Source organism: Pundamilia nyererei, unplaced genomic scaffold, assembly GCF_000239375.1.
Source record: "Pundamilia nyererei isolate P.nyererei 1_Seehausen unplaced genomic scaffold, PunNye1.0 scaffold00315, whole genome shotgun sequence".
Classification (NCBI taxonomy): Eukaryota; Metazoa; Chordata; class Actinopteri; order Cichliformes; family Cichlidae; genus Pundamilia; species Pundamilia nyererei.
In genome coordinates this window covers 423796-439664 of record NW_005187716.1, presented here as the reverse complement: position 1 = coordinate 439664, position 15869 = coordinate 423796, and the positions used below count along the sequence as shown (strand labels likewise).

Sequence of the window (15869 nt, the reverse complement as noted above, 5' to 3'; positions counted from 1 at the left end):
TGGGCAAACTTTTCTGTTGACCGTCATTTTTTGGCACACCAGTTAATCCATGCGCTATTGTAAATTGATTGAAAGCGCAAATGTTTGTTTTTGTTTTGTTCTTAAAATAAATGTGCAAAGTACAAGTACGACTCATTATGGATTATTGGAGGCGCGTCACAGGGACACAACCAACTCAGCCGGCCGCGGCTTTATTTACAGATGAAAGTCGCAACACCTATAGAGAATTTATTGTTTACCAAAAGACCTCATACAGACACGTGACACAAGTAGGCCTGCCTATGACAGAGAGAGAGAGAGAGAGGGAGAGAGAGAGAGAGAGAGAGCGGATGTCTGGGTCTGCAGTGACAGAGCAGCAGACAGAGAGGAACATGCGGCGGACAAACTGTCTTCCCCATCAGCTCCACCGCTGCCTCCGTCATTATCTTGTAAATCCACCCAAACCCCGATGAAGAATAATGTCACGGAACAACACCACGGAGGTCAGCGACTACACCTGCGTACGCTTTTACGTGTCCACGGTTTCTTTCTCCGTGCTGCTTTTCTTCAACCTCATCATCAACTGGACTATCTTGCGCGAGGAGCGGCTCCGGCGTCACGCCCGCTTCGTGCTCATTTTCCACCTGCTGGTGTCCGCGCTGGTTCACCTGGGCATGAGCAGTGTGTTCTACTACCAGATCCACCTGGACACGCGGCTGTCCCGCTCTGCGTGCATGGCAATGATTACCATTTTGATCAGCAGCGCGTCCAACATCCTCCTGACGCTCACCGCGATGGCTCTGGACCGCTTCTGCGCCGTGTGCCACCCGATGCGCTACAGCTCTGTGTGCAATAAGGGCCACTGGCCCTGGCTCCTTGGGGTGTTTACCTGGATGGTGGCGCTGGTGATCCCCCTCAGTTTGCTTTTTAAAGACAGTGGTGCGCCCGATCGGGGCGAGTGCGGCCGGGAGCAACTGAAGAAAGGCGAACTACAGAAGGTGCTCTTTATAGGGCTGTGCACGCTGATCATTCTCTACAGCTACGTGAGGATACTCATGGAGGGACGGCGGCTCGGGGTCCTCAATCGCAGAAATCGGGCAGGATGCAGAACGATCGCCCTTCACGGTTCCCAGCTCGCTGTCTACCTGCTCCCCAACTTCGTGAACTTCGTGCTTTCAATTCTCTACAAGCGGGAGTTTATTCAGCGGGAGACCAAGGAGCTGTCCGCCGTTGTCGTTTTTGCTTTTTTCAGTCTGGCGCAGTGCGTTGCGCCAGTTGTTTACGGTTTGCGTAAAGAGGAACTTCTGGAGCAGTTGAGTCGCAGGTTCCCCTGCTGTTCCCGATATCTGAAGAGTGTCCTGGGCTGGACTGTGCGTGCTAACTGGTCTCATGTGCCCTACAGAACGAGGTATGTCCAGGCTCATCCATTCATTAAATGTATTTACAACCCCTTAATGGTCAAAATTGCAATATTCCATCAGTTTCTACTTTTCTGTCTGCGTCTATAGATTATATACAGACAAGTGGCTAATTAAAGGGGAAAAGACCATCATAAAAACGGCTTCTAAAAAAGTTCTAAAAAATAATAATAATAACCCCTCATTTAATTTAAGTGTTTTGATAAAAGCGATAGAAAGAAATGTCCTTTAGGACAGACATAGAATAATGTTCAATAATGTGTGTTGTTTTCAAGTGACCCTCTCCACAAAGTGGACAGGTGCATGGATCCACTCATTCAGTTCAGGGTCGTTATCCCAGCTGCCGCAGGTCTAGATGCAGGGTTCACAGAGAGACATACTAACCGTGCACGCCCACAGTCACACTACAGCACGTTAAGCTAACATGGTAGGAATACCCAGAGAGAGCCCACGCAGCCACCGAGATAACATGCAAACTCCACACGGAACCTCCTGAACGCAGAACCGCCTGCAAAACCTCCACAATAGTCCAACAAAGTAATTAGACTGTTAGTCTAATGTCTAACTCTTGTGATCACTGCAGCATTCCCTGGGTCACAGTGCACCACTGAACTTTCAAACGTGCCTTCATCTTTTAAGGTCGATGCTCTACAGTCCTGCTTTAATATCCCGATCATTGCGTCAGGCAGTGTGATCTTCTGACATTCACCTGGCAACAAGTTGCCCCTCTGTTTTCCTTTACGCAGTGCTAAGGGTCACCACAAAATTACCAAAGGTGTGCTCAGTATTTTTCAAAGTCAGCTTCATCTAAAAGCAGGACCACAGATGTTAGATATTAATTGGTTAAAGATGTTGTGCAACAAGCAGTTGCATGACTCATGTTACTTCACCCTCCCTCTTTCTTAACCGTTTAACCACAGTGGGTGACTCGAGCCTATTGCTGCTGTCGCTGGCCCATCACAGGGTTGACACGGACACAGTAGGGCACAGTTCTAACCTGTAGGGCTAAATTAGAACCAATGGATAAGCTAACGTGCACGTCTTTGGGCTATGGATGGAGCACTCAGAAACCACATAGGCCACTGGGACAACATGCAAAGTGCACACACAAAGCCATTCTGGAGGCTAAAAAACCCAGAACCTTGTTGCTGTGAGGCATCATCACACAAGTTCCTCCACTGGTTTAGTCTGATCTTTACCTTTAATTAGTCACATGTCTTTATATAACAGCTATCTAATCCGCTAATCAGACTGTGATCTAGTTATAATATTTACAGCAGTAAAGGTACACTGGCAAATGGGTAAACATTACTATTGCAGTCGCACAATTCACCTTCACTGAGCTCACAGCTTCTCAGTGTGAACAAATGGCGTTTGGACGGCTTTGAGCTCAGTTTACCAATCAATGAATGTAGAAATCCTTAACATGGAGCAACTAAGTAGAAAGGGGAAAAACATAAAGACAAAAACTTGTTGTTGTCAGATTTTATGTGACAATAGTTTGATTTGAAAGTAGATGTCCAGCAGACGAGGGGGGCAATCCCGTCACAGCTCATCCCAGAATATACTTTACATTGTTTTTGCCTTTTAGTCAATAAATAGGACGCTGACTGTAAAATCCAGTAAACCGAGACAGGATTTCACTGAGTTTGTTTACGGCAGGAGCGTTTGCGTGATTCACCCTATCGTCTGGTAATGTCCGTGCACTGCAGTTCTCTGTAAAACTGAGTGTGCCATGTATGTAAAACAATGCAAATTAATGTTCACATATTAGAAACAGTCTAAAAGGGAACTTTCTGTAGAAGGGTGACTAATTTTGAGATAAACGTGTAAAACAAAGCTCATTTGCTTCAGGTTCTCCATCACTACAACTGCTATTACTACACCGTGACTCAATGAGGGATCGCTGTGGACAGTTGGTGTGTGATTTCAAGATGAAAGTGCGGCTTCGTGAATATTAATGACTTTCCTTTTCAGTGATTTGGAAATGCCAGCCACCACGACGCCTCAGAAAGGAGGCAAATGAGCTTATTTGTTCTCTTTGCTCTTTTTTGCCCTTCAGGGAGAGAACGATGACTGCTCAGACCATCATTTCCCTGGAAGTCTCGCAAGTCCCTGAAGTCCCGCAAGAGGAAACTCAGCCGGTAGCAGTCAGGAGTTTCTCACATGACCAGAGCTCATGTCAAGGCAACGCGGAGGACGCCTGAAGGGAAAAAGCCGGTCTTCATTGGGATTTTATTTGTAACAGGAACATGTTCTCAGCTAGGAAGGGCCCTTTACGCCATCACATCAGTCCGTGAGGCTTCATCCTGATATGGGAATGTTACAGTCATGCAGCAGCAGCAAGATGGAACATCAGCATGTTTATACTTGGGTCTATTTTTGACCTTTTCTGCCTTTTCCTGGTGAACCACATGCTGATTAACAGCAGAGCTGCGCAGTGGTCGGAGGGAACCGTTCCCTGTCCTGGCTGGTCCCGACTTAAGCTCCCTGACCTCCAGGCTGATGGAGACATTTGGGATCTTAATGACTGGAATACGCGAGTTTCTTAAATATGTGGTCTGATGAATGTTGTTTATATATTATTAATATTGTTGACATTAAAAAAAGAAATGTGAGTTAAATGGTGTTGATGCGCTAATTCCAGCACTGTGAGGCCATAGACACTGCGCAATGATAAGGCAAGCAATTATAGCCCATAAACGAGAAACAGGACACAGACACTGTCTGTCTGTGGAAGGGCAGAAGTGTGGCCGTGGATTTAGTTCACTGGTTTGCGTAGGTGACTCACAGGCCACAATGTCTTTCACTGGGGCCCGGTTTCAAATCTGCCTTTGACCATTTCCTGTTTGTTGGTCGTCCAATATCCTGCCTACTCTAAACACAATGCTACCGAAATATACATGTTATTAGTGTGCAAGCTAGTCTACATGTGGAAAAGACTTACCTCAGAGAATTCACACAAAGTTATTCACTATTAGAGTCTGTGTCATATCTAACTGAGCGCGTGTAATAATTAGTCTGCCGGTTACATGAACACATACCAGGTACACTAACTACGGCCGACAAGGAGGCGGACAGCTTTGCCTATAAATGTGATTAAATACAGAGCTAAATAAAAAAGTACAACTTCGGGTTTCAGCATTAAAAATGTGCTTTTAACATAAGACGCAGACTATATTTGATCTCAGACCGATTTCCATTTAAGGAGCCAGTTCGTCCCCTCACTCACACGGGTTTTTGTTTTTACACACCTGTTTAAACTCGTGCACTGACCAGCACGGCTGTTACACACAAGGTCACACATGAGTGAAATCTGCAAACAATGATCACCTGACCTCTGACCGTATTGGTACAAGTGCGAGCTGGGTTATAATTTATCTGCTGTCCAAGTATAAATACCACTTAGTTTTAAAACATTGTCACCAGGTTACATAATGTGGGTTGTTTTGAGCGTTTGACATAACGCCGCTGCTTGTTACTCCGCACAGTAAACCAGAGCTTTCTTACAGCCTAACATTATAAGATGCCATTAAATGATTGACAGGAAATCGTTTGTTAAAAAAAAAGATGCTAAAAATCAGTTTCTCTGCACATAGTGAGGACCTAAAGCCACGTTCCCCTGCTCTGAATGAGGTGATGATGATGGTGGATGATGAGCCAAACACAACAGGGTGGGTAGGGGGGTTCACGCATGTCCATATATTGATTTAAAAACTGAGAAAGCTACAGGCCTCGGTCAAAAAAGCTGCAGTGATGAGATGCTAAACCACTTTACACTTGATTCTTCTGTTATTGGAGAAATATGACCAGTAAGCTTTAAAAAAAAAAGCTGGTGGTTTGATCCCCCATTTCCTGAGCTAACCACATCTCGTAACACCTCTAAGAGTGACGTAGTTCTCCTTACACTCATTGGTTAATGCTCGACACCAGTGCATTATTATTTTAGAAGATTCGATTTTTAAAGTGAGACTGGTGTTTTTCGCTTGTTTGTTTTTTTAAAAACACCAAATCTAATTTTGTTTTGATCTTGGTTCGAATGTTTCCGCATAAAAAAAAAAAAGGAAATCATACAGGGATGCTGGGTTTGCTTCTCAGCTACTGCTGAGCTTGAGAACTGGTTTTCAGCCAGGAGGACAGACACATGCCTGGGGAATTCTCAGCAACAACAACCGCAGGCCTTCTACAGCATCGGCACCTTTCGCATTAAGTTCTTTAGACTCTCACCCACATAAGTAACGCTTGTCATCTCGTGTGCGTATGCCTGTGTAAAGACAGGAAGGGGTTCATCTGTTTGCACTTCACTTGTATACACACCGGCAGACGACTCCTGACATAAAAGCAAATACTGGCTTTCCTGTAAGTCACCTGCCCTTGAAGAGCCGAACTGCAGAAGTGAAACTGAATTAGCAAAGTTTGTTATGAATACAACAGAAATAGGAAGCTCGTTTGGCGGCAAGATGGGTAAAAATATTGCAGTGATGGGATTTTTTTTTCTTTTTAAGTGCTCCTAAAAGTCAGTGTTGCTGTACGTGCTGAAAATCACAAAGAGGGCGAGACATAGTCTGGAGAAAATGAACTTTATTGGAGGAAAAAGCAGTATAGTTACAGCCTATACAGACTCCCACTTTGTTACACGTTCGCTACGGTAGAGAAATAAATGACAGAAAACTTAAACATGGTACACAGACGATGTTACATTCACTGCAGTTCCAGGTGGCTGATGACAGTAAAGAGCACACAGTGAAGTATTGTTAGGAAAGCTTCGTGTGTTCGAGCCGGTTTCTAAGGCAAAAAGGTTTTACAGTCTTGATATTTGTGTGTCTGTTGATCAACGAGCAAACTGAACATGCAGAAAGGCGTTAAGAACAAACATCACGCTGCTCTCTGCATTTAAACACCAAGTGTAAAAATCCGTCCTTTAAAGACACATCAGTTTCCTGTTAACTGGCTCCCTGACTTAAAGTTGCATTGATATCGTTGTATTTATGGTTAATTACCAAGAACCAAAAGAGCATAAATTAATGTATTAACAGATTAAACACTGAGGGTTTACATCATGAAGGCTTGGATACAAAGGAAAGGGTGCATTTCAAAGCCCCCTTCACACTTTAGACAAATGTAGAACTGTGACGTTTCCAACTCGCATGACATTTTTATTTCTCACAGAACAAAAGTGCAGCTTGAGTCACAATGTCATAAATACATGACGGGAAAAAACAGTGGGATTAAAAAAGACACCAAAACCAAAACCAGTTTCTGAGGCTGTAAATGCATCTCATAAATTAAAAAAAGGGCACCGATGTGTGTCAGAGGAATAACGGCAAAAAGAGTCCGGGAGGACTTGGCATACGTGACGAGATGTTGAGAAGCCTGACGAAACGCAGAAAGAGCGAGGGCGTTTAGAAACCCAGGGGGTGAGCAGCAACCACTCCTCCGTTCTCCACGACCGCTGCAGAGATGGCCCGCATGTTGCTGAAGAGCTTTCTGGACTCGCTGGAGTGGAGAGACTTGATCTCGTGCGTGACCCTGTCGTGAGCCTGGGGGACGGAGAGAGGAGGAGAGCGATGGTATCAAACTGATCGCGATGGCATCAGAACACCACAGAGGTAAAGTATGGACTTATTTCCTCAGCCAAAGAGAGCTTGTGTTTTTATTCACAGTGCCATTCTGTCTGTAAACAAGACAGGTCAAAACATTTGACTGAATTCTGATTAAACTTTGTAGGAGTGTAGCGTGGGGTCGTGCTAATGCTCCTTTAGACCTTGGCTTACATCCACCAAGGTGTCCAAAGTCAACTCAATGACCTATTAGTCAAACTGACAAAAAGCGTTACAACATAGAAACTATAATTATGACCAATGTGGTGTGTATTTTTAATATAACCCTGTATAAAGATTTAAAATATCCTGTCAGATCTCACCTTGAAGGTCAACAGATTCCTCTGAAGGTCAAAGTGATAATAATGTTTTATAGAGCTTTATTTTTAGTCCAGTTACTTAACATTGAATACCTATAATGTTTATATACAAATACAGTATTACTCCCTTAAAGGGAAATATTGCTCAGAGAGTGAGCACCTTGGTTTGCGCTCTCCCAGTGCTTCTGGTTTATATTTAAAACTTGTGTCTTCACTGCTGTGTAAAATGACGCCAGGCCAAACTAGCTCCTCTCTTTAATCATGTATCCCACTACTTACCACAGTGACACTACCTAAGAGTGCTAGCCACGGTTCGGATCATTAAAAACACCGAACATCCTCCTCACATAGCAGCACGTGTTTGTGTCTGGCTCTGCGGAGGATCTTACCTCGGTACACCAGGTCTCACACAGCAACTTCTCATGCTGAGCTGATGTGTGGCCTTCACTCAGAGCTCGCGACGCCCTGCAGAAAGAGGCCGAGAAAAAAAGACGTTCACAAGAAAGGTCGGTTTGGGCTGCGTAGGAGTTTGTTTGTGGAATAAAAGAAGACCTTAGTTTAGAAGGTGGGTGGGAGCATGCAGAAAGAGCGCAACGGGGACAGATAGAAAGGATGGTGTGGTTAGTGGAAAAAAAAAAAAAATAACGAAGACTTAAATCTGTCGTTTGCACTTTTGCATACCTTGACAGGACGACCACCATGGCGTAGATGTCAATGGCGCAGTCTGCGACTCTCTTGAGAATAAACTGTTCATCTGAAAAATGAAAGCACACAAGTTTAGATAAGTTAGAAAAAAAAAACAATTGTTAATAAAATGCCAAGATGTCATTTCTAAACTGTCAGAAATAACTCATAATATAGTCAAGTTCAAATCTTCCAGGTGAGCTGAAACACCCGCAGTCACACACACACACACACTCTCTCACCGATGATCTTCTTGCCATGTTTGATCAGCAGCTCCTCGATAACTCCTCCAAACTGCTCAATGGCTTTGACTGTCTGGAAAGCAGAAACAACAAAAAGTGCAGAGCGTTAGGAAACACGCAGACTGTAGCAGAAAGCAGAAAATGAAGGCAACGCAGGAGGAAATGTTCCATTAGTAAACAAAGGGTCCTCTTAAAAGTACCCATTCATCCAGCCTGGGCCAGCCCCTTAGATGGGTTTGTCTCATAAATAACAGTTGATCGATACAAATAATAAGAAAAATAACACACCAGCTCTCCGCTGTGTGCCAGCTCAGGATGCACCGTCCCCTGCAGCGTCAGACCTGTGCTCAAACCTGCCTTCCTGTAAAGAAGAGAGGACCGCGTTACACAACAAAAAGTCATTCTCAGCAACACCGACAGCATCGTTCAGCCGTCCGTCCGAGTCTACGATGGATGGACAAACAGCAACCTCGAGGCTCCAGATTTAAGCCAAAACTTGCTCAGTCTAAAGGCTAGCCCTCAAAGACTCCCATGATGCAGTGCACATGGATGTTTTTTGAAAGCTAAAAATAAAAAGCTAGGTGTGTGACAGCACCTGTGCTGGCACGCTGACACTTTGGTCAACTCTGTCGTTTTAAATCTGCTATAAAAATTAATTTGTCCAGTTAATAATAATAATAATAATATGCTGTCTGACATACAGCCTATCAAAGAAGTTTGTACTTCAGTTTTCGTGAGTAAAATGCAGTCATGCATTGTCAATGTCTGGTTGGAAAAGCCAGCGACAAAGTCCCAAAATTCCCAAATGGTGATGTCACGATGGCTAAGACCATCTTTTATATACAGTGTGTGGGAAGCTGCACAGTTAACCATGTTTAAATTAAATACAGAACAAAAATAAGCCAAACAGCTGGTCAAACTGACTGAAACCTGCAGCTGAGGCTCTATACAGAGGTTATGACAAGTTTATGCTATAAATGCTATCATTGCGTCTAAAAGTCTCTCTATGATGCGTTCAGTGGTCGACTGTTTGCTTTTAGCCGTTCATTGTATTAATTGCACAACCAGCGCAATGCAGCACCACACAACACCTTTGTGTGCTACTGTTGCTATAAAAGCAAGACTACAGACCCTGACGTGCAAGCAGCTTTCAGTGTCTCCTAGAATTGGGCAGGCGGAGTAGAGAGGATAAATGATCTGCACCGCAGTTATATGAGCCTGTATGCCTGAGCTACAAAAGCACTCACACAGCCTCTGACAGCGGTAAGTAAACGGTTAAAAGGAAGTCTTAATCAAATTAACACAAAGAGAGGAGGAAGCCACACTTTTCTGCCTCCTGTGTGTATGTGTGCAGCACGTGATTTTCTTGCACTTGCGAGTACACAAGTGTAAGAAAATCATTTTCACATCACTGCTTTTCTCAGAAAGAGAAAGAGTGCATAAAAAATGCCTCCATTTCCATTAATCTGATGGCATAACTGCTGTCTCTGTCGACATCAGCCTGTATCACTTCTTCAGGTCACGTTCTATTTTTTGCAAGGGGCGACCCCTGATCGCACACCCACTGCCTTCCAGACATACAGAAAGGAAAAACAGTGTTGCAGAAGCTAAACCAACCTTTTGGCTCTCTTGGTGATTTCTCCTGCGAGCACGCCGGCGTTGCTGATGGGGCTCTTCAGGGCCTTCTGCAGGCTCTTCAGCTGGTTTCCAGCATTCTGCAGGGAAGCACATGCAAGCTGCTGAGCAAAGGGCTAAACATAGTCAGGAGGAGTCAGGGTTTATCTGGATTGCTCAATCTGTAGTCATATGCAACATGTTAAGAATACTTCCTGATAGAGAGTGAGGAAAAGCGAAGTGCAGAAAACGTGGATGTGATACAGAACTCAAATGTGAAATGTGTAGAGGAAGTTGCTTCTTATCACAGAATTTCAGCATTTTATACAGCAAGCAGAATCCACTTCCTCTGTACTTTCACAAAGCACGCACACGCGCACACACACACACACACACACACACAGAGGAAATTTCTGTGTTACCTGGAAGCCATTCAGAGCCACAAAGAGCCTCAGGATGTCGTTTGTACCCTCAAAGATTCTGAAAATTCTCAAATCCCTCATCACTCTCTCTATTCCAGCGTCCTGCAGAAACAAACACAAATAAAGAACATGATGGGCTCCATTGCTTTTCAGCTCCACCTCAATAAAGCACCAAAAATAAAAAGTAACTAAGTGTAATTTGCCCAGATCACCTAAATTATGTCTACTAGGAGACAAAGGAGAGGTGCCACAATTAAATAAACCCCAGTTTAGAGTGTTAAATACTGCACTGGTAACATGTGCCCGTATCATTTTGGAACCCTGGAAGGACTCCCATATGCCAACGCTTAAAATGTGGAGAGAAAGAATGATTGGGAACGCTGCTTGCGAAAAGATGTTGGGAAAGTTACATCATGTGGCGGAAGCTGCAGTTGAACAGTGGGACAACTTTTGCACCTACATGTTTACCTGACTTAATGCAACAGATGTTAAAACCTCACTGTTTTTGTTTTGTTTTTTTGTTTGTTTGCTTCTTGTTTTTGGTTGATGCATTTTTGCATTTGTTGTTATGAAATGCAAAATCTACTAAATACTTGAATTATTAAAAAGTAATAATAAAAATAACTAAGTAACTAAAAGCCCTAATAAGACAGAAGGAATGCAAATATTGTACATTTTCCAAGGTTAGCACTTAATTCTTTCCCATCTCACGTCCATTTAACGCCCTGAAATAAGGTAATGAAAATGCACCGTTAAAGAGGAATAGAGGCTTTTGCACCGCTTCTGAATTCTGTATGTGGAAAGTGTGCATATTTTAAGTGGCACAGAAATGAAAATGTACACCAGCACACTTTTGACTTGGTTTCCTTGCTGAAGTGAAACCCTGAGTCAAAACGCACAGAGCGAGCAGAACCGCTAAAAGCCTGCTGCATTCGTCCCCCCCGCTGCTGCGCAACTAATTCCACTATCAACTGGCACGTAACACAAAGGAAGTGGAATTATTTTAAGCAGCTTTGCATTAGACCAATCCAATCGTAACTCAACAATACAAGTACTCAGAGTGTAAATCATTGTTTACAGTGGCTGAACTAAACTTCTTGTTTTTTAAAAGTCATAGTACATTGTCCTCCATGACTGAGCACACTTTCCACTGAACTAAAAATCAAACCAAAGCAGCAAGCTTCTTTTTTTTTTCCTCTTCTGCACTGTCTGGTTTATTTTAAGCAGCACAAAACTGTTTACACAGTTCCACCACGCCCCCGTATCTTCAGCTGGTTGTTTCCAGTCTATTCTAGTGAACTTCTTGCTTGATATCTTTTTTTTCACTCGAATGTGGTCTCAGTATTTTCTGAGTGTGTATGCCGACTCGCCTGTTGCAACTACATGACTCAATACCGCAACAGCAAGGCAAGCACCTGCCACTATACAGTGCAAAGGCTTCTGAGAAGTCTTAGCCACACCTGTGCATCTTTAATGGATAAGAACAAAGATCTGTTGCCCGATTACATCATTACTTCTGTTTAAAACTCTAAACAGATAGAGGCCGTTAGAGCACCATCACCATCATCACAACAAAAACTGAAGCGTTCGTGGACAGAAACACACAGTAAACAGAGCGGGAAAACGATTTTATCTTCCAGCGCATAAAACAAGGAAATGCGGATCCTTTAGGCGCATCCTTGTTTGAGTGCTTGTCACACCTGTCAAAGGCTCGCCAACGTTTACTGACAGCCGTGTTTGAGATAAAACAAAAACCAAACAGAAGCGAAGCCAAAAGATGAGCGCAACTATCTGGAAACTGCGCACGTGACCACAGTCAGCATACATCCAAAAACAATCTACACACATTCCCAGTGCTGATGTTTACAGCTCCCCTACATGTTGTAGGAGCCTTTGTATTTGTGGCTGCACAAAACAAACAAACACACAAAAAAAAGCAATGTCTTTAGAAACATCTACTTTTTAGGGGTCATGTTAAAACTTGGCTTTCATCGTCAAAGAGTTTTAACGTGGAGCCGGTGTCTGTTTACACACCGCAAAGAGCGAAGAGGCGGAGCCATTACCGAAACAGTGATCTCAGATTGAACGAAAGAAAACAGTGCTGTTCCTGTAATCACCATTAAAACCTGGAGTCCTTAATCAAACCACCTGATCAACAAACGCTGACGTGAAGAAAAGTAAACTTTGTAGGTGCTCCATCCAACGCCGCTTGTTTTACGAAGAGAAAAATCTGCAGCAAGCCCCCAGAAGTAAGGCTGCATTCAAATCTGCAGATGAACTGTTCACTTGGTCAAACAGCACATTTGAATTATGCAACTTACTGGAGGCTGACGGCAGCTGCACATTAATGCGATAACTGAAGCAAGCAGGGGTGAGTCTAAAGGGGGGTATGAGGTGTACGAGACCATATATATTTCATCCCCTTTGTAACACTTTTCAGATTAAAAATGAAATAATATAAAATATTGTCTCAAACAAATCTGTTAATATTTAAAAATCTGAAAATTAAAGCTTTTTTTGACCTGATTGATTTTAGGTTTGGACAGTGAATTATTGTTAATATTAATTAACATCTACACCTTCATAACATGTTGTTTTTCAGCAGCAGAAAAAGATTGCATCGCAGTACAAGGCGTCCGAATGTTGATATTTTCAATTCCCTTTATTGCGGCCACCACATCCCTCTTTTAAATGCTTACAGCTGCCTAATTAGAAATACACTGAATAGTATAATATTATATAATAAGCTCAAGTTATTTCCAAATCAGTGCCTATTATCCATTACCTACTGCCTAATGTTTGTGTAAACAATGTGAACATCCGTGTGAACAATGTGAACTAGTACAGCAGCAAATAGCTAAAGTCATCCAACAACGTTGGCCTGACAATGAACTGTTCAGCTACTTGTAACCACTAACTGTGAATGGGATAAGAACAGCGATTACTCTTAAACGGACATACTTCCATTTCTGCAGGCTAATGAGCAATCACGTCTTCTGTGAAACCTTACACTGACACCACATCAAGCCCCATCATTAGGGTTTTTTAAAAAAATATTTATTTTTGCCCTTTTGGGATAAAATAACGAAAAACTGACAGGAAGGTCAGGAGACAGAGCAACAACAGTGGCAACAGATGGCCGCCCCTCCCTGAGCCGGCTTCTGCTGGAGCCTTCTTCCTGTTAAAAGGGAGTTTTTCTTTCCCACTGTTACCAACTGCTTGCTTATAGTGGGTTGGTTGTCTAAGCAGCTTGGAAAGAAAAGCGTCTGAACTTCTTTAAATTGCTTGAAGATGTTTGATGGTGGAGAGTCCCAAATTTAAGTGGGAGTGTCCCCCCCAAGAGGGACAATGGACCCCGTAATGATCCTCTACCTAATCCCACGAGCCAAGTTGTGAAAACGGGTGTAGGTCACAATCAGCCAAGGTTTTAGGTGAGCTCATTGTGAAACTTAGCCCCACCCTATCATGTGATTTCCCAAGGTCAAATGGCCCTGGATGTGAGTGGGTGTTAAGGCGTTAGGGGGTCCATGACTGAGAACCTTCACAGACCTATTGGGTTGGTTGATTGTTCAAGTTTGATTCCAATAATGTAGTGTCATTACTTTACAATATAAAGTGAATGCTGTTGTGATTTGGTGCTATATAAAAAGAGACTATACACAAGGTATAAATTTTGAGTATCGAGAAATTCCTGTTCTATCTACTGTTTCACCTGCTTTCATCAGGATGTTAAACTCTAGCTTTCAAAAACACAAACTTTAAATTTTGTCAAATATATTTGTCCCCGTGTTACCTGGTTTGCAACTAACAGGATGTGGACTGAGGACTCACCTTCATGAAACCCATGCCGCCCATAACCTGAATGCTCTCGTCTGTCACAAACCATGCTGCTTCCTGTCTCAATTACACAAAGAAACACAGACATGTAAAAGACGTTTAGCACTGCCAAACACACTATCACATTTCATCTCACATCAGTCAGGAGTCATATGCTTCCTCTATTTACCATCCTTCAGTCTTCCACAGAAAAAGGAACCTCATGAAGATTATGAAATAAGCGCCAGAAAAATTGAAGCCAAACATCCTTAAAGGCTTTCTGGTTACTGCAAAAGCTGAAATAAAAGGCTTGCAGTACAAACACTGAAGTGGAAATTTCTTACAGAGGCAAATATCTTGCTGATGGCAGCTTCGATCTGGAAGTCGGTTGCTCCGCTGTCCATGTTCCCACTGATCATGTAGGCCATGGACTGAGAAAACACACAGAAGTAATGGTACCATTTGTTTGACACCTTTCTCATAAAGACAATCAAAACTGAATTTAATTTGAATTCGTCACATTTTAAAAAAGGCATCTCAGCACATTCTCTGTGTTAAATGAAGCCCAGTGAGCTGACAAGCAGATTATGCTGACTGACAGTAAAACAGGAAATCAACCACGATGTCAAGATAACAGCAAACCATTAATCAGCAAGGTTCTTCTCAGAACCTGCACCACACGGCTCAGCGCGGCATCAGGTGAGGTAGCGTTACAGATTCGTGTTGTGTTGTCTGACCTCTGCGACGTACTGCAGCATAGTCATGCGAGCCACCTTCTCCTGGATGGCTCCGTAGTTGTGAATCTTGTTCCCAAACTGGGTTCTGTTGGCTGCATGGTCCACCTGACGAAAAGTGGAAAAGCACAGGCCGCTATAAGACCACAATTCATTATTTTAAGTCAAGAATTTGACTCAAGCCACAAGATATGAGGAAACAAGCTTTTGCAAGTGGTTTTTTTTTGGTGCCCTGAAATGCTGTTGCTATCTAGCAGGTTTTTTTTGTATGAGAAGAGGAAGTTTGGCAGAGCTGCCGGTCACCACAAAAAGAAGCATGATCAGTATTGTGGTGAGGTGCAAAACTGGTGGCAATGTGTCAAAATACCATGAGACGTGAAAACAAACAACAAAGCTGAAAAGAACCATGCTTTCTTTAATAAAAACTTCACACGTTAAGATTAGTGTTGAATTAGGTCACAAGCGCTCACTGAAGGCAGTTTATGGCTGCATGGCATTAAACAGTGAAAAAATGAACTTCTCTTTATCAACATGTGAGCAAGTCATTTCTCTAAGTGCATGAGAACCGGCTCCCTGTGCCTCCTCTGCATGAGATTCTCCCTCAGTAAAAACGCTGAGGGGGCAGGAATTCCCCCCACATTAACTTTTCACAGTTTTCTCTCCAGCCGACGCAACTGCTCAAACAAAACAACCACGTTTTTCCCCCCCGGGTGAGAAATCCCTTCAGTCACAGCAATAAAATATGCTTACTGTAGAGACCATTTAGCTGCAAAACTGATTTGTGAATCTCATTTGCTATAAGCGCAGTAACACTGACTTTGAAGTAAATTTCTCTTCATGTTCTCAGGAGGTACATGTGCACACTGGCTTAATATTAATCGATTTTTCTAGTAGTTTAACATTTGCAACTGAAGAAGAGGTTCACGGTCACCTAATTATCAGTGCTGATATGTCAGTAAACAGTGGTTTTCTGTTGTGTCATATCAGTTTTGCACTTGTTTAAAAGACAAGTGTTGTAAACTAGGGCTGCCACGATTAGT

At 43.0% G+C, this 15869-nt stretch overlaps 2 protein-coding genes across 2 annotated transcripts in view; one reads left to right on the top strand and one right to left on the bottom strand.

Annotated features, from left to right (window-relative positions):
- Positions 1–331: 331 nt before the first annotated feature.
- Positions 332–4021, top strand: LOC102197832 (olfactory receptor 51E1). The gene is made up of 2 exons (XM_005751543.1): positions 332–1387; positions 3460–4021. Exons 1-2 carry the CDS (start codon positions 459–461, stop codon positions 3602–3604), a joined length of 1074 nt encoding a protein of 357 aa, XP_005751600.1. The 5' UTR covers positions 332–458; the 3' UTR covers positions 3605–4021.
- A 1940-nt stretch (positions 4022–5961) lies between these two features.
- acadvl (acyl-CoA dehydrogenase very long chain) overlaps positions 5962–15869 on the bottom strand; it is a gene marked incomplete at its 5' end in the record, with an annotated part of 17058 nt that continues 7150 nt past the window's right edge. Inside the window, 10 exons of the mRNA XM_005751557.2 lie at positions 5962–6937; positions 7707–7782; positions 7999–8071; positions 8244–8316; positions 8532–8604; positions 9861–9958; positions 10280–10381; positions 14111–14173; positions 14440–14526; positions 14833–14937. Of these exons, the coding sequence (XP_005751614.2) occupies positions 6800–6937; positions 7707–7782; positions 7999–8071; positions 8244–8316; positions 8532–8604; positions 9861–9958; positions 10280–10381; positions 14111–14173; positions 14440–14526; positions 14833–14937 (888 nt within the window). The remainder of the gene's footprint in view (positions 6938–7706; positions 7783–7998; positions 8072–8243; positions 8317–8531; positions 8605–9860; positions 9959–10279; positions 10382–14110; positions 14174–14439; positions 14527–14832; positions 14938–15869) is intronic.